Source organism: Notolepis coatsorum, assembly GCF_963971535.1.
Source record: "Notolepis coatsorum genome assembly, chromosome: 5".
In the NCBI taxonomy this organism is placed as follows: Eukaryota; Metazoa; Chordata; class Actinopteri; order Aulopiformes; family Paralepididae; genus Notolepis; species Notolepis coatsorum.
The window spans coordinates 105,217,034-105,235,427 of record NC_140169.1 but is presented as its reverse complement, the minus strand read 5'-3'; the positions used below and the strand labels follow the sequence as shown (position 1 = coordinate 105,235,427).

The 18,394-nt window shown below is 44.3% G+C and overlaps 1 protein-coding gene across 1 annotated transcript in view; it reads right to left on the bottom strand.

Moving 5' to 3' along the window:
* Positions 1-2,680: 2,680 nt before the first annotated feature.
* LOC311228300 (neurexin-3b-beta-like) overlaps positions 2,681-18,394 on the bottom strand; it is a gene marked incomplete at its 5' end in the record, with an annotated part of 27,956 nt that continues 12,242 nt past the window's right edge. The window contains 2 exons of the mRNA XM_084314208.1: positions 2,681-3,897; positions 15,359-15,437. Of these exons, the coding sequence (XP_084170334.1) occupies positions 2,909-3,897; positions 15,359-15,437 (1,068 nt within the window). The 3' untranslated portion in view covers positions 2,681-2,908. The remainder of the gene's footprint in view (positions 3,898-15,358; positions 15,438-18,394) is intronic.

The window sequence follows — 18,394 nt, the reverse complement described above, 5'->3', positions numbered from 1 at the left end:
GGTGATACAGCGTTGAGCTATTATGTTCTCTGGACCTGATTTGAATGGAAATGACACCACTTTCAGTAGAAAGTGAAAGGACCAATGTGACACCAAATGGATAGGAAAAAACCCTGATGGCGGTTCATTGAATAGTCTCGTGATTGAAGTTCAGCAAAGACAACCCTGGACACGTCCTCCTCGCACATGTCTGTTCCAGATAGGGCCGACAGTACATTCTCTCTTCCTCTTGTTCCACAGAGGATAGAGAGTGTTCTCCACCTGTAGAACATGCAATATCACTGACAGCCAACTGCAGTCTACCAGTGAGAACTTTGGGAAGAACATTTTATTGCTGGGAATTGTCTGGAGCCAAAGGAGCAGAAAAATAAACAGTGTTCAGTTAGAAAAGCGGCGTAGCGGAACAACGAATTAAATAAAAAATGAACGTACACACTGACCAGTTCACATGAAATGTGAAATGAAATAAACAAACAAAGTAATAAATACATAAATAGGTACATAAATTAATAAAAAAAACAACAACAATGTACTCGCCAGAAGGAACGGCCATATACGCAAGCTAATTGATATGAAGATGCACAATAATAGATCAACTCAAGTAATAAAAAAAAGTTCAGTAAATGTCACAGTAAAAAAATGGAATCTAACAAAAATACCATCTGTATCTCAGTAAGGTGCCAACAATATAGTATCCAAATCCATTACAATCCCGCGTTTTATTATCTTGATATATATAGATTTTCTTTTTCTAAATATCTCAAATAAAAAAATAAATAACATGAAAAGTAATTTGAGAATGATACAATATTGGGGGGGGGGGGGGGGGGTTCTAGTTCTTTAGACAGCTCCCAGTAGTCAAATATTCATGCGACTTTAAGTGACACACCATCCAGAAAGACTAGATGTCTAATCTAACAAACATTTCCTCTCCCCCCGCCTAAAACAACATTTTCCCAGGGTACATCACTTGGCGCTCCAGTCTCTCCCGGCAACAAAAATCCAAATGTTTTTTTTGTTGTCATGTTACCACAACGATCGAATGAAATCAAATGGACTGTCTGTACAATAAGAGCACAAAAAAAGAATTCCAAAACAGAAACTCAAATATTATGTACAGTATTGACCCGCAAAGTACAACAGCTATGATGTAATAAAATATGTAAACATATTTGTTGATTTTTGACACAGTCGACTGTGACGACAGATAATAGAATCCACACTTGGTCACGTGGAGTGAAGACTTTTAGCTTTGTCGTCTTTTTTATTTTTCTATTACATTTTTTTTAGGGCTGCGCTAACCTCCCGCCTCCACTGCAAATACATTACGACATTGTATTATTTACCCTATAGGAGCTCCAGATGTAAAAATAATAACAAAACATAATGGAATACATGTTTCAAACTACCGGTTTATGGAAAAACATATTAAAAAAAGAAAATAAAAAAAGAGAGAGATAGAGAAAGAGAGCTAGAGAGAGAGAGAGAGCTAGAAAGAGAAAGAGAGAGAGAGAGAAAGAGAGAGCTAGAGAGAGAGAGAGCGAGCTAGAGAGAGAGAGAGAGAGAGAGAGAGAGAGAGAGAGAGAGAGAGAGAGCGAAAGAGAGAGAGAGAGAGAGAGAGAGAGAGAGAGATAGAGAGAGAGAGTTGGATGAGACAAAACAATGTTGCATTCTGCTCAGTGGATCCACTCTTACACGCTTGAATACCGTTTAGAATTTGGATGTCATGCATAACGGTCCGATCCTTAAGCCGAAACCATGGTGGGGGACAGGAGGACAGGAGGGACACAGTAAAGTGAGAACAAATTGAGATACATTGCCGTATTACCTTCTGCCAAGCTAGCCTGGTTAACTCTGGCAATACATATCATCCCTCAAAACTGCACAGAGCAAACAAATAAATAGATAAATAAATACAGTTAAATAAATAAATAAAAACAAAACAAAAAAAGACACATTGAATTATACACAAGCTTACCTCAAGTCGGTTTCCGTGAAAACAAGGTACATTTAACTACCGAAGTGCTTTTTTTCCCTCTCTCGTTAAAAACGGCAAAAAAATAAGAAAAAAAATAATGTTTTTTTTGACTTTCAGCTTTTTCCCGACAATCATTTGAGTTTTTCGTCAAAGTCCCTCACGTACACAGATGCCAGCACCACATCACATACACTCACATGCATGCTCAGAATGGCCCCAAATGATGGTGGTCATATTTTACAGGGGTTTTTACAATGGACAAAGGTCGTTAATAGAACGCCAAGGGGGTCACGCACACACACACACACACACACACACGCACACACGCACACGCACACGCACACATGCACACACACACACACACACACACACACACACACACACACACACACACACACACACACACACACACACACACACACACACACACACACACACACACACACACACACACACACACACACACACACACACACACACACACACACACACACACACACACACCTCTGACAGTCCCTTGGTGGATGGTTGTGAATGTCGTTAACAGTGATGTTATCTTACACTGACGAGTGTCTCCCGTTGAGAGGCAGGTGGGGCGGGCAGAGGAGGGGCGGGGCCTCTATAGGAACGTCTCTACAGAAGGGTCCTCTGATCGGCCGCGCCGGCTCTCTTGACCCTTAAGTTAAGTTCTCTTTACCCTTAGTTAAGTTGCACTTCTGTAAAAAGCCAACAGTTTCTTTTTTGAAAATGTTTCTCAAGACTCTGATCCGTCTCTTTGAGTTCTCAAGAGAAACGCGCTCCTCATGTAAATCACAGTTCCCAATATGGTTCTGTCAAAATGTTTATAGCTTTTTTTCCAAACAGTTTCATCACTTCTTTTTTTCTTTTTTAAATCTGTGTTGGGGGAAATGATTGAATAGATTTTTTTTCCTATACATAATATTCCTTGTCCTTATCTTTTGGTCTCTTGCCACCGGCGCTGCCCTTGGCGCCACCACCACCGCCGGGCACCTTCTCCTTCACCACGGCGCCGTTGGTCTGCGCCGAGTTGCTGATGTAGTTGCGCGTCTCGTCCACCTGGTAGGAGCCCTCGTCCCTGTTCCTGTACTTGTACATGGCGTACAACAGGATGAGGATGCAGAGCGCGGCGGCCGACACGATGCCCACCACCATGCCCGTGGTGCTGCTAGACTCCCGGATCACCTCCGAGGCCCCCGGGGGCACGCGCCGCACAACGCCGGGCACGGTGGGCAGGGCGGCGGGCACCGTGCGCAACATGGGCGAGGTGACGAGGGGGCCCCGGGGCTTGGTGCCGTCCAGGTCGAAGGAAGTGGGGAGGGGGAGCAGGACTATGTCCGGCTGCGGGGGCTTGAGTTCGCGGTTGTTCATTTTCCCGGCGGGCAGCTTGGGCGGGGCGTCCGAGGGGACGGCCGCCGGCGGCGTGCCCCGGAGGTCGGGCAGAGGCGGGGTGGGTGTAGTCCTACCCGCCTCGGAGGCTTTGCTAGGCCTCAAGTCCTTGGCCTCCCACTTGGGCGCGAGGGCTTTGTAGCCGCCTTCATAGGCCGACGTGGTCAAGATCTTATCTGTTACCAGGGAGAAGGTGGTGTAAAAATCTTCATCGTCAGTCGGGGGCAGGCTAGAGTCGAACGCTTCGCCAGAGCCAAACCCCGAAATCACCATGCCATCATCATCATCATCATCACCACCATCATCAACACCATCACCACAATCATCGCGGCCCCGGTCCGACAAGCAAGGTACCCCCGCCTCAGTGGCCATGGACAGGGAATCTTTGGTGGTCTCAATAATGGTGAGGACAGGGCGGAAAGTCGGGGGGAAAGGGATGAAGGGAGAACGGGTGGATACAGAAGGGATGTCTATGGGGTCCTCGACTAGAATGGGGATGACTAGCTCCCCTCCTAGAAAAAGAAAATAGAGAAAAGGAGATGGTGTTAGAGGTAAGAGAGACATTCCCCATGCAACCAAATTTGTTTTATGACAACAAAAAAACAAGGCAATAGCAATCAAACACCAAAACAATAAAGTAATTGGAAAATATTAATAAAAAAGCAAAGCTCAATGGAAGGAAGGAAAATTATAATAATAATAATATGAACACAAACAAAGAAAATGAATAATAAATAAAAAAGAAACGGAAAGTACTGTACCAGTGCAAAATCAATGAAACCCAGAACCAAACACAACCCAAACTGAAAGAGAAGACGTAAAAGATGGATACGATGCATCAAAAGGCTTTGAGGGATGCACAGGAGAGAGCCACATCTGACACCACTTACTCCAGGAAAAACTACTAATATACTCCTAACATACTGACAAATGTTCTCATATACTGCATCATTGGAGGGTAGGTATATATTAAACTGTGCACTATGATAGATATTATAAGTGTGTAGCGTAATCTTACTTAAAGCGGAATACCACTGAATGGTCCTCATTCTCGAACATGTACGTTAAGTACCTTTGTAAATATCTTGGTAAAAATGTCATACTAACACATTTACAAAAATCCTCCTCCGGATTCTTGAACACGTGAAACGGTCTCCATAAGTGGCCAAAATCTTCGCAGCTGAGTTTCCATGAATGAAAAACGTCACTCATTCTTAAACTGGAAGTGTGTTCTCGTACACCTGAATCTGCTTACAGAACCGCCCTGTCAGCTCCTTATAAGGAGAGGCTATCCATTGTGTCTACTCCATGCTGACCCTTATGGGGGAAATATTCAACAGGTAGCGCGAAAGCAATTCGCGACTGATCGAAGTTAGATTCGATTCGATTAAAATGTATTGTCATTATACAGCACAAGTACAGTACAATACATCATCCAACCAGAGTGCAAATGTAACAGTAAAGTGCAATAGTAGGCTAATATACAATGCACGGGTGATTAAACTGGTTAAAGGCTTAATTTTGGATAAATCATGGTGATTGTGGTCACTTCAATTCTACAGACATCCTCGGAATTAAATAATTATAACAATAATAATATATAATAATAATACGACAATATTTGTATCATTAACAATTCCGTTTTACATTTATAGTCATGACTCAGTGAACCATATCCGTGTGTGTGTGTGTGTGTGTGTGTGTGTGTGTGTGTGTGTGTGTGTGTGTGTGTGTGTGTGTGTGTGTGTGTGTGTGTGTGTGTGTGTGTGTGTGTGTGTGTGTGTGTGTGTGTGTGTGTGTGTGTGTGTGTGTGTGTGTGTGTGTGTGTGTGTGTGTGTGTGTGTGTGTGCTGAGTGCTTATGCATCATCACCAAGCCGTTTCTCGGACATGGTTCGTTGAGTCATGACTATAAATGTAAAACATAATTGTTAATGATACAAATATTGTCGTATTTATTATCATTATAATTACGTAATTACGTGAATGTCTGTAGGATCGAAGTGACTGCAATCCCCAAGGACTTCTCCCAAAGACAGCTGTTATAAACTCGGTTGCAGGCCAATACATCGAGACATACAGTAGTCGTATTTATTATCATTTTAATTATTTAATTACGTGGATGTCTGTAGAATCGAAGTGACGGCAATCCCCAAGGATTCCTCACAAAGAAAGCTGTTAAAAACACGGGCGCACACCGGTCTGTCCGATTTACGACTGCCTTTTTCTAATCCTACAACAAATTTACAATACGAAGCCGTTCGAGAATGCAGAATAGATTCGTAAATCGAGTTACGAAGTGCATAAGAATAACATTTAAACACATGACATTCATGGTATTCCACTTTAAAGCTATTAAAATGAAATTCACAAGGCTGCAAGGTTGAAGAAAGCTGTACTGGTAAAGTAGTGTGTCATATAGGTTAAGAGTATGAGTGACAGGTTTTCTTATGTTTTCTTCCCTCCTCTCTATCCTTTCTGTAGGCTCCCCTATCGGTCCTAGCCTCTTGCCTTTTGACCCCTATACAGTCACCACGATGGCACAAAGTCACCTGGCAGTTCAAGGACACCTGAATGTCTGGAGACGTTCACCGCAAGATAACCGACCCAAGCTCTCACTTGTGTCAACCGATGGGTGCTCATATTTTTGTGAGTGCACACTGGGGGCTAATGAATTATGCATGTTGCTGGTGTATGCTGAATCCAAGTTTTATTAGCCCTTTTTTATTATTATTTTGTGACCAGAAAATCCTAGGTGGTCAACGTTGCTGGTGGTAAAAAATTGTAAAGGTAAATAAATAATACAATTAAAAAAGTAAAGAATAAAATAAAAACCCAACTTTCAGATGTCTGTTGAATCTGCTCAGCCTCTTGCCAAAGTGGCCTGCTTGTACTGCACACTGTAAAAGGCTCACAAACAGGGCACTATAAGGAGATGCAAACCTCTTCTCAAACAAAGAACAAAGGAAAATTAAATAATAAAATGGAAAACAAAGGAAAGAAAAGTAAAATTGAGGCAATGCAAAAAACAGTTCAGAGTTAGAGCAAACATTGTCAAACATTCACAAACTAAAGCCACAGATAAAAGTTATCCAAAAGGGGATTAGTAAGTAAGTAAGTAAGTAAGTAAGTAAGTATAGAAAGAGGTAAAACAAAGTCAGCTTGGAAAATCATAAAAGCCTACAAAAAAGGGTTTCAAAAGGAAGAAAGCATACCATCAGTTTTGTCAACTTACATCAACAAATTGCCCGCATGATTTTGGCAGGAAGAAAAAAATTTACAAAAGAAAGTTGTGTAAGAATGCTTTTGGACAAGTTAGTTAGTTTCTTTTTAACAATCGTTGATTAATTAGTAATTATTTATCTCTCTTTTTTATATAGACAGGATGGTACAGGGAGGCAACAACACATACATCCACACATCATGATATGAAAAATAATCTTCACCATTCTGTTCAGGATGTTTATTTTAGTTTTTTTTCCTTTTGATAGAGTCGTCTTATTTTTTATAAAAAAGAAAAAAGAAAACTGTACATCTATACGTCTTGCTTGGATAGATCAGCTCTGATAGATCAGCTCTGTAAAGCCTCTCCGTTAAATATCTACAATCTGATTAAATTATTATTTTTCTTTCTCTCTATTTTATATATTTTTTTTGCTCGACTTAAAAGTCGTTCATTAGTCATGAACGAATGGATGACTGTACATTATCTTAGCATCTCTACGTAAAGAGGGGGGACATGAGGAGGAGGACGTGTGAAAAGACATACTAGGGAGGAAATGACATAGATGGAGGTGAACGTGTACGTCAGGTGCCATGTCCATGTAATGGCGGCACGAAGCGGTCGGGCAGCATTAGAGCTTTTGGCTGTAAGGAAGGGATGGGGATATACACACAATGAGCATATACATGCCCGTCTACAAAGAGAGAACAGCACTCTCAAACACTGACAGGTTTACAGACCCTAAAGCTGCAACTTCTTTTGCCATGCACACAAATTATGAAAGTCGACTCATTTGTTAAATCCCAATTTCTTATTTTTTTTTATAAACAGATAGTTATCGAATAGTAGCAGGTCAAAAGAAAAATAAGAGTAGATACGTATAGAACAGTTTGGAAAACGTTTTTAACAGATAGTGGTGAGGATCTACTTTTTTGTTAAGTGTCTTCTCTTTTTCCTCTATGACGACAGGAATTTGGAAATCCAATGGGGACTGAGATGTTAATACATCCAATCTCATCACAGGCCTAACCGTGGTCAACAAATCGAGAACCTCATAGAGAAAAGAGACGAAGATTCTCAGTAATTAGGAAATACTCATCAAAAATCATTAGCAGTTGTAATTCTTAGCAAATTATCAGATAGTTATTAAAAAAAGTTCATTTGAACATTTTCAGAAGTAGACATAGATATATATATATAGATATAGATATATATATATATACACATATATGTGTCTTTACATATATGTACAAAAAAGACAAAAAAATAATAAAACAAATTAGCAAGCAAGAAAGAAAAGCATTAAAAAGGTCTCACACTATCAAAGAGGAACAGCCAGATAGCACACACTGAGGCAGACGAGAGGAAGGGGACAGTTCATGGGAAAAATGTCACCACCTTCCTTCATTTTAACTAATAATAACAAAGAATTATTATTAGTTATTTCTCATGAAATACATTTCTTTTGTTAGTATATAATTTTTTTCTTTTAAATCACAAGACAGGGCGTGCAATCTGGATGTACGTCAGAGAAAGAAAAGAAGTAAATTGGACATGTATATTTTGGTAGTTTTTATTTGAGTTTGACTCTAAAGAGGTTAGGTTAAGGCATGCTTTAAGTAAGTTGCATTTAGGGAAAGTAATATACAATAACAATACAGCAAGCATGGGGGGTCAGGTAGGGTACGGGAGGATCGTAAAAATGGGGTCAAAGGTCAATAAAAGGTTGGGGAAAGGCTGTGGGATATTTTGTCTCAGGGCAAACATGCCATTTGTAAACTTTTGTATTATGGGGGGGGGGGGGGGGGGGGGGCTTGCCACAGCTGATGTACAACCAACATTACGTGGCATTTAGCTTTTCCACTTTCTCTAATTAATCAAAGGGAGAGTATGACTTGATGATTAATGGACTGATTTTAGGCAGTGTTTATACGGTTTATGTGAATATGCATAACCAACAGCCATCGCTTGACAGGTAAACATAACTGTTGGAGTTTCACAAGAGGGCACACACGGCATCAAGTGTATTTACACTCCCACGGTAAATTAAGGCAATGTGTGAGAGAGGCACATTTGTCTTCCGATATGACGCGTTGGTTGCATTGCTTGGGGCTACTTATAGAAAACGTATTCAGTGAGCAGAACTAGTTCCTTACTGTGTGAGAGTATTTGTTAGGAGCGATAGAAAGCACAAACATTTATCTTAAGTGTACCATTTATTTTAACTGCACTGAATAACACTATTGACTGTATACTGTCAATGCCCGTCGCCTACTACCGGTATGTTACACATGAATTATCGCAATTGTTCTATGGTGGAGTGTATTAGTGAGATGCTTCTTACATGTGAAAGAAATACAGCACATGGCAAACCTACGCTACGGAAGCGGACCATAGCGTGCGGTCTTCCCTCCCCACTCGCAACACCTGTTCCCGTTGTGTGTCTATGATAATGTTTTAACGAGAGCTTAGCTACTCGTTGTGTTAAATAAACAACAACCGCTCTGAATAAGTGATTTCACACCCCCTCCCCCGACACCCTTTTTGTCTTGGCCTTGTTTACATCTCTCTACATCATTCCTGGCTGACGGCTCTTGGCAATTGTTAGCTTTTCACGCTGTACCAACAGAACCTTGGGGTGGGTAGGAGCGGCAACAGTCAGGGTCTCCGGGAGAGGGGGAAAAATCCTAGAGGACCTTGACTTTTAGAGTAAACACTTTAATCCTGTGTAAGCTCTCATACAAGGGCTGCACACACCTTGCAACGTTTCCCGAACCAGGCAAACACTGCACTTCCTAATGGGTTTGCTTAACGAGATTGTGTTTATTTTCGGGCCGTGCGTCTAGACAGAGGTTCTAAAGCCTCCTCGCGAATACTTCTCCATTTGACGAGTTGTAAAGCTATGTTACGGTGTTTCCTCCCTTCTAAAGGAGAAATTCGTTTAGTAAGTTCTTCTGACTAGCCCTCTCATCAAAATGGTGGACTGGTGACCTCCCGTAATGCAATGCCAGGCTTCGTCATGTACAGTAAAGCAACCTGAAAACACCCAAGCCGACCAACATTTGTGGGAAGTTCCCGTTTCCCATCTTTCCTTGAAAGGCAGCAACTTGATTATCCGCCCAACGTCAGTGCTGCCTTTTGAAGAGGACTAAAGCAAATTAAATCACTACTGAACGACCGACTAACTACCTCAGCAACCTGGGATCTCCAGATGCACAAATCTCAGAGCAGCAGTTACTCTCTGCCCCCCCCCCTCCCTCTCTCTCTCTCTCTCTCTCTCTCTCTCTCTCTCTCTCTCTCTCTCTCTCTCTCTCTCTCTCTCTCCCTCTCCCTCTCTCTCTCTTCTCTCTCTCTCTCTCTCTCTCTTTCTCTCTCTCTCTCTCTCTCTCTCTCTCCATCTCTCCCCCTTCCCCCCTTTTCTATCTCTTCTCTTCCCTGACTGATCCCCGTGTCCATCCGCCATTTGCTGAGGCTTCCGAAGGAGATGAATCCTGTCGGTGTGTCAGGGGATTTAACGGGTGCGCGCACCATAAAAGGGGAAAGCTGGCCGCCCACCGCGGGGCGGACTACAGTCAATGGGATTGCGATGCTGCAAATTGCAGGTGAGTCAGTGGTTTGGGGGCCTCAGAATCCCATTGTTGGTGGAGCGCATTGTGCTGGGAGACCCGCTGCAGCACATTCATTCATCCTGCCCACTGCAGGCGGGGAGCTGATTACTGGGGAGAGGCGCGACAGCGCAGTGGCTTCCACTGTGGGTGCTCTTAAAAGGTACATGCCAGGGATTATAGCGAGGCACAGCCGCCGCAATGGCCTGAGCTTTTGAGCAACATGCATTGCTGAAAAGGGCTGAGCTCGCTGCCCTTGCCGACAAATTATCTTATCTACCCTGTGCACACACCCTACAGCCAACAGGAGTTAGACTTTTCACCTGCTGGACATTCATCTCCTTATTAGAAGTTGGAAGGCTGCTTCTATAAATGTAGAGCTCTAGCAAGCCACGGGAAGATAGAGAGGTCTCTGCTGTCATAATGAGGAAGCAGCCGGCTGAAGGCGGAGTTCTTTCCCAGGGAGGTCCCTTAGTTGTGATGTGTGGCAAAAAAAAAACTCTTTATCCGTCATCATGTGGCTGGGTGCATCATGTGGCTGGGCGCGTCATGTGGCTGGGTGCACTCTGCCGGGTTAAATTGGCATCTTCAGCAGGCGTGGCAAGCCCGCAACCCCCCATCCCCTTCAGCCGGTCGATTTGTCGAACGGCCATTAGGCTGCACCTCCCTGCTCGGCGGACATGTGTCAGCCGAATAACCTTTAAACTGATCTGAGGCCTGCTGCCGAAGTGACAGCGGGCGCGACGGGGCCTGACGAGCAGCCGAGCCGCCGTCGCCACGAGGAGGAAGTGCACTGATCCGTCCCTTTCATACTTCATTCAGGGAGTCTCCACCCCGGCCCCCTCCGTATCCAATGACTGTGAAGAAATCACAACGCTTATAATCGCAAATATATTCGCTTCGCCCAATCAAACACCGCCCTCGTTCTCGGCAGATTTTTTCCCCCCTCCCTCTTCTCACCCAAGGCCCTATATATGTGAATCTAGAATCAGGTTAGATCTCTATTCGATCTGCACGCCTATTCATCAGGAGCTAATATGGTAATGGTGCCCCCCAATCGAGGCGCCGCTTATTGAAGGCACTTAATCTTCTGCACTCCTCTTGGTTGTCAGCGTTGCTGTGAAGAGGCTGCTCAGAGGTAAACTGCTACCCACATCTTCCTGTCTGTCATTGTGCTTTCGGGAGATTTATGGCCATTACATCGGTCTGCTGATGACGGACTGCTATATATCACAGCTTAATGTATGTGCTTGTGTGTGTCTTGACTGATACTGCAGTAGATGATTTACATAAAATTGGTCAAAAGTCCTTGTAGGATTTTATTTGAGTTATGTTCCAATATTCAGTGTCTGGATTTTCTTTGTACTTGTGCAGTTTAGGAATCGAGTCAATAACCACGACGTGCTAACAAATGAATTGCTAAATTGCTTAGATTACACGGTAATGACGAGCTTATACATCGTTCATCACTGTCAAATGAAAGGGAGAAGATTGACTTGATCTTAATTACCTCGGTAATCTATTATTTTCGATGATAGGCACGTCCAGGTTCAGTTTGCAGTGCATCATATCTTCAGCAGTACAATATCTGTTGTTTAGACGTTTTATAGTTCACGAAATGCTTTCATTGGGCAAACGTAGCAATGGCAGAACTGATAGAAGATGGTGATGTTCAGAGCCGCCTCGTTTGCCTTATTGTGGAACTCACTCAGGATAAAGGGTATTGGGTAAAGGTTTTTAACAGTTCTTGTGGAACTCACTCAAGATAAAGGGTATTGGGTAAAGGTTTTTAACAGTTCTTGTGGAACTCACTCAGGATAAAGGGTGTTGGGTAAGGTTTTTAACAGTTAAAAAACAACAACACAGAGACAAAGACAACTACGAGACAACCACATACAGTAGACAAAGACAGGCTGGTTAGCAGACAGCACGGACACAGACACACAACACCACGGGAAGCGAGAGCAGCTCTAAGGGTACAGTGGAGGGAGGGTGAAGCCCACTACTGTTGACCCCAGATAACTAACACAAATACACACATCAGCCAGCAGGGTTATCTTTGAGAGCAGAGGTATGAGGAGGAGAGGAAGCACACAAAATGGCTGCCAATCATATGCATGCGGAAGCAAGGGAGGGGTGGGGGAGGGGGTAAGTGCGGAATTACCAAGGTCCGACACATTAAGTTAGTCTACCACACACTGCAGTACAGTCCAGTATGCATGCCACATATGCCTTCAACTAGGAGCAACAGATAGAATAGAAAAACAGATATACTTTGTGGCAATAAAAAATATTTTTTTATGCCATCTGCATTCAAAACAGACATGTATATGCAGAAAGGCTGAAAGAAATAAGGTGAGTGGACTGGAGTGAGAGGGAGGTGGCGGGCGGGGATGTTGGGGGGACGGGAGGAGGGGGCGAACTGGGAGTCATTCTTTCACACACAACTTTCTTGAGACAGAATGGGTTTAAAAAACAATGGATGATGGCAAGAAAAGATTTTGTTGCCGTTTGTTTCCCTGTCGTATCAAAAGATGGGGGAGGGGGAGATTGATGTTTCTTTGTGAGCCGTGTGGCAAAAAAAAAAAAAAAGAAGTGGTAAATCAAAAACGCTGAGGAGGATGAGGAGGAGAACTTTAAATTTTTCCAACCACCAAAATCTCATGCGGCACAAGATGAGGCAAAAAACGGGAGGAGCGTCTTTATCCTTGCTTGGAGGATGGAACGACGGATGATGAAGACACTGATGAAAATGACAACAACACAAAAAAATACCCCCCCCCCACCACCCCCCAACTCAAATCATAAACCACACAACACACTGGGTCCAAAACTTGATACAGAGGAGAGATGTTTATGAGCTGCACATTAAAAAATTAAATAGTAATGAGAGCAAAACCCAAAGGAAAATAACTCAAAAACCAACATTATGTCATGCAACCATTCACAAAACTGGAAGCGAGGAGGAAGAGGAGGAGGAGGGAGGGGTCTTAGAATGAGGATTATGAATTTCTGTGTCGACAGGGTGAGATGTATGACAGTGTATGTATGTATTTGCCACTATATGAGGAGAGGGTACCATGTTCTCTCTCAGTAGGACCTCTTTACGTTACAGTTACACTTTTGAGAATACTTGGGTCTGAAGCTTTGGCCAAGTGACTGTTTTGACGCGCTGTCAAACATGTCAACCGACCATATTCACACGGCGGCCATTTTGTCGTGCGCAGGTCGGGTTCCTCTCCACCCGGTGTCCTCCTCAGGGGACGGCCGCCGTGTGAACTATGGTCAACTGGAGTCATCTTAGGGCTCGAGGAAAAGCACCGGTAACTAAGCTGACGCTCCCGGATAGAGATGTCCATTTCTGACGCCATGCAGAGAAAATTACTTTCCCCCCAACATCAAAAAGCCCACCGATACCACGGAGGGGAACAAATTTGTTCCAGGGAAACAACATTAGAGTGTGATAAGGCTTCAAGGTAAATTAACCCGTCGATTGTGAGGCGCTACGGAAAAGAAACTATCTGATCTATGACTACTCAGACATTTAATTTAGAGAAGTAAAAATAACACTCGGCTTTCTCAATTTTTATCTGCCCACCGAGGGTAATCGAGGGAGACAGCGCCGGGCTTTGTTTCAACATATAAATCTCCCATCGTCTGCATTATTATTAGAGATATAAAACATGTGGACATATGCTTGGTACTAAACCGGGGCATATTTAGCCAGATTAATGCTGCATCAATTAGTCTTCTGTGATGGCGTTTTGAAGGACAGCGCAGCAATTAAAATGGCTGAGTTGGTAATGATTTCCAGAGGGCCTTGGGGATGAAGCGGTTGCCGGCAGACTGACTCTGGCCATGTTTTTTTTTTTCTTTTTTTTTTCTTTTTTTTTTTAATACAGGGAAACGCAGAACAGGTGATTGACAGCCGCATATTCAAATGTCCCTAACCTTTCTAAAAACCCAAGTGGTCTCAAAACAACATTTTCCATTTACAATATACCTGCTTCTTTTTGAACAACCCCCACATCAAGCTGTGATTCTAAAGTGTCATTTTTCAACGCTATTACTGTGAGTGACTTGGAATATTGTCACTTTGGCCTACTGACAAAACTACTATGTGTGTGTATGTGCATGTGTGTATATGTGTGTGTGTGTGTGTGTGTGTGGGGGGAGGAGGACGATGCGCACAGAAATTCGAGGATATCTGTTCTCTATTAGAATGTCTCAGGTAAGGCAAGCCTCCGACGAGAGGAAGAGGAAGAGGAAGGTACAGACAAGTAGTAGAAGAGAGAAGGAAGAAGAAGGGGGAAGAGGAGCAGGGAGGAGGAAGAGGCTCCGTTGCAGTTAGTCTGCTACATATCACAGTTTCTATGCTGAAAAGCATCGTTGTTCTCGAAAGAATCTCAAAATGTATCCTCTGCCGGAGAAGAGACGCACACACACACAGACGCACAGCGAGAGGGAACTGTGTTTACAGGACAGATACATTTTGAAGCATCAATGCAGCGGGACGACATGGGGCTTGATACTAATTTTGTTACTTTGTCACGTAAAGTTTATGTTTTTTTTTTTTTTTTGCCCTCTCTCCCCCGCTCTCCGCAGAATGCAGAGCGGACAAAATTAGTATCAGCGCCTCGCCATGTCTCCAACCAGAGGCCCCATAGCTAAGTGTAACTTGTGTTTGAGATTGCGAAAGATTGGGGGGGGGGGGAAAGCGTGAGCTTTATCCGTTACAGTGTATATACGGCTATGCGGCAAAGAGCTATCACGTGACCACGGCATACAGGCCGCAGAGTGCAGCTGTTTTTTAGGACTATAGGATATATCCTCTTCTTATGTCTTTCATCCACCTCCAAAGTGCTTAGAGCTCTTTAAACTGTTACATATATATCTGATATGTATATATATATATATATACATACATGGAGAACGTCCTCCTAACACTAGTGTGTATTTCTAGGCAATGGGTGTGTGTCTAAGGGGGAAGGCTTTTGAAGTTACACTTGAAGCTCCCATGGGACATGATGCTTAGAGGAGAGGCTCCCCTCGGTAGCAAATCAAAGAGAGAGAGAGAGAGAGAAAGAAAGAGAGAGAGAGAGGAGAAGGAGAGAGAGAGCAAGCACAACATGACACACCCAGCCCACCTGCGTGTCCCGAGTCGCATTCCTCCAGGTCCTCGTCGTCGCTCGAGCACTCCGCCGAAGACACGATGTCGTCCGTCGTCTGGGGAGGGCACAGACCAGACACATGCACACGCACGCACACACACGCACGCCACACACACGTGCACAAAGGGCAGACCACCACGCATACACAAGCAGACACACTCGAGTGCATTCATACACACGTGTCACACGCACACACACAAGCACACAACACACACAGAAAAGCATAATTATGGTCAGTGCCATGATGCAGTGCTTCGAGTTCTCAATTGTAAACTCACACAGCCAGTCAAGTCAAGTCAAGGATGTCACCAGCGTGCCTGTGCAGCCGTAATCCTACCAGGTGGCTCCATGTAGAATGAGCGGAGCACACACTTAAAATACCAGGCAGAGGACCATTTCTGGAACAGGAAACACTCGTAAGCTTGTTTTCCTGTAGCCGTTGCTTTTGTGAGCGGTGCTCTCTGGAAAGTGCGAACAGTGCATGCAGAGGGCCGCTTGGTTGTAGTAGGCTACACAGGCTACGTCAGACATTGGGTGTGACTGAGTGTGACCGATTTCCTTTTGTTTCCAGAAGTCATGCTTACCATTGCTGTGTTGAGTTAGAGTGCATGGGCGATGGTGAATTTGGCCCTTTTTTTTGTCAGAAAATGCAAGAAATCGATCAAGCCGTGAGCGTGCAGTGAGGCGAGCCCCGATCGGCACTGATGTCCTAACTTCCCTCCAGTAGTAACCGCAGGAAATCAATAGACCGGGGAAACAAACAAGATCATAAATGTAAGATAAACCTGTCATAGTTCATCAGCATTTCCTCTTCCAGAAAATGCTTCCGGCCTGCCTGGTGTGATTACAGTGGTGATGCTCTCTCCAAGAGGTGCGTCATGTGCGTTCTCCAATGAATGCACAGGTATCAGCACATTGCAGGCTTTTTTCCTGACATTTTGCAAGATACTAAATAATATTAATACAAGCCTAACGATAAGCCTAACCCTAAAATGCTTCTTTTAAAGTGAGGACCAACCAAAAAATGTCCTCACTTGACCAGATTCAGCTCTACTCTCTATCCTTGCGGTGAAATGTAGTCCTTACAAGGATGGAAGTACAAAAGCACACACTCATACACACACACACACACACACACACACACGCACGCACGCACGCACGCACGCACGCACGCACACACACACACACGCGCGCGCACACACACACGCGCGAGCGCACACGGCCTCCAGCCTCCACATATCACTTTGAGTCAATCATATTTCACTGTGTTTATCCTTCTTCACTTTACGCTCTCTCTCTCTCCTCCACAGATAATTGTTTTTCCCTCGCTTGCCACCGCCTCCCCGTTATTTACCGACCCTCTACCGGCACCTCCGCCCCGTCCACAATCAATGGTCCTTCACCAAACCTCTCAGATCAACACTGTCTGCCCTCCTTTGATTTGTGCTTGAGAGGCGGCGGGGGGGGCGGGGGGGGGCGGGGGTCTGTAGCAGGGAGGACGGGGCCCCTGGCTGTTTCCACGCGGGCCCCTGTTCGATTATCAGCACTCTCCAGTAACCCACCAATCAGATTTATGCTCCCCCATGCCTCCAACACCCCCCCCCCCCTCTTTTTGGAGTGACCCAGGGACGACGCAAGGAGGAGGAGGAGGAGGTCGTATCTCAGCGGCGGGCAGCCCCAGCGTTTATTAGAATGGATCAGCGAGGCGATAAAATAAGCCTGTGTCACCAAGCAGGGTTATGAAATCAGAGCTCTGATTGAGTTTTCCACACGGTCGAAGGGGGGCGAGGAGCGGGGGGGGCTCTAAATATCATTGAGTTTGACAGACTCACACACACACACACACACACACACACACACACACACACACACACACACACACACACACACCACACACACACACACACACACACACACACACACACACACACACACACACACACACACAGAACCGCTGGCATCAGAACACATGCATAAATTCATTATAATGCATCCGTAGTTATATACCGCGCGTGTGTGTGGTGTTGTATACTGTGTGTGTGTGTGGTGTTGTATACATGTGTGTGTGTGTGTGTGTGTGTGTGTGTGTGGTGTTGTATACTGTGTGTGTGTGTGTGTGTGTGTGTGTGTGTGGTGTTGTATACATGTGTGTGTGTGTATACATGTGTGTGTGTGTGTGTGTGTGTTGTGTGTGTGTGGTGTTGTATACATGTGTGTGTGTGTGGTGTTGTATACATGTGTGTGTGTGGTATTGTATACCGTGTGTGTGTGTGGTGTTGTATACATGTGTGTGTGTGGTATTGTATACGTGTGTGTGTGTGTGTTGTATACATGTGTGTGTGTGGTATTGTATACCGTGTGTGTGTGTGGTGTTGTATACATGTGTGTGTGGTATTGTATACATGTGTGTGTGTGGTATTGTATACCGTGTGTGTCTATGTTTTAACTTGTGCACGTTGTGTTCAACATTATGCATTCTAGCGTGAGAGAGAGAGAGAGAGAGACAGAGACAGGGAGAGAGAGAGAGAGAGAGAGAGAGAGAGAGAGAGAGAGAGAGAGAGAGAGAGAGAGAGAGAGAGAGAGAAGAGAGAGAGAGAGAGAGAGAGAGAGAGAGAGAGAGAGAGAGACAGGGAGAGATATAGAGAGAGAGAGACAGAGCGAGAGAGAGAGAGATAGAGAGAGAGAGTGAGAGAGAGAGAGAGAGAGAGAGAGAGAGAGAGAGAGAGAGAGAGAGAGAGAGAGAGAGAGAGAGAGCGACAGAGACAGGGAGATAGAGAGAGAGAGAGAGAGAGAGAGACAGACAGAGACAGGGAGAGAGAGAGAGAGAGACAGAGAGAGAGAGACAGAGACAGGGAGAGATATAGGAGAGAGAGAGAGAGACAGAGAGAGAGACAGAGACAGAGAGAGGACACTCTCTAAACCAAGCTGCTGTAGAAATGTCTCTCTCTGTAAATACGATATTATTCATTGAAGCCCCATTGCGAGCATAAAAGTCTTGCTTATAGCTGAAAT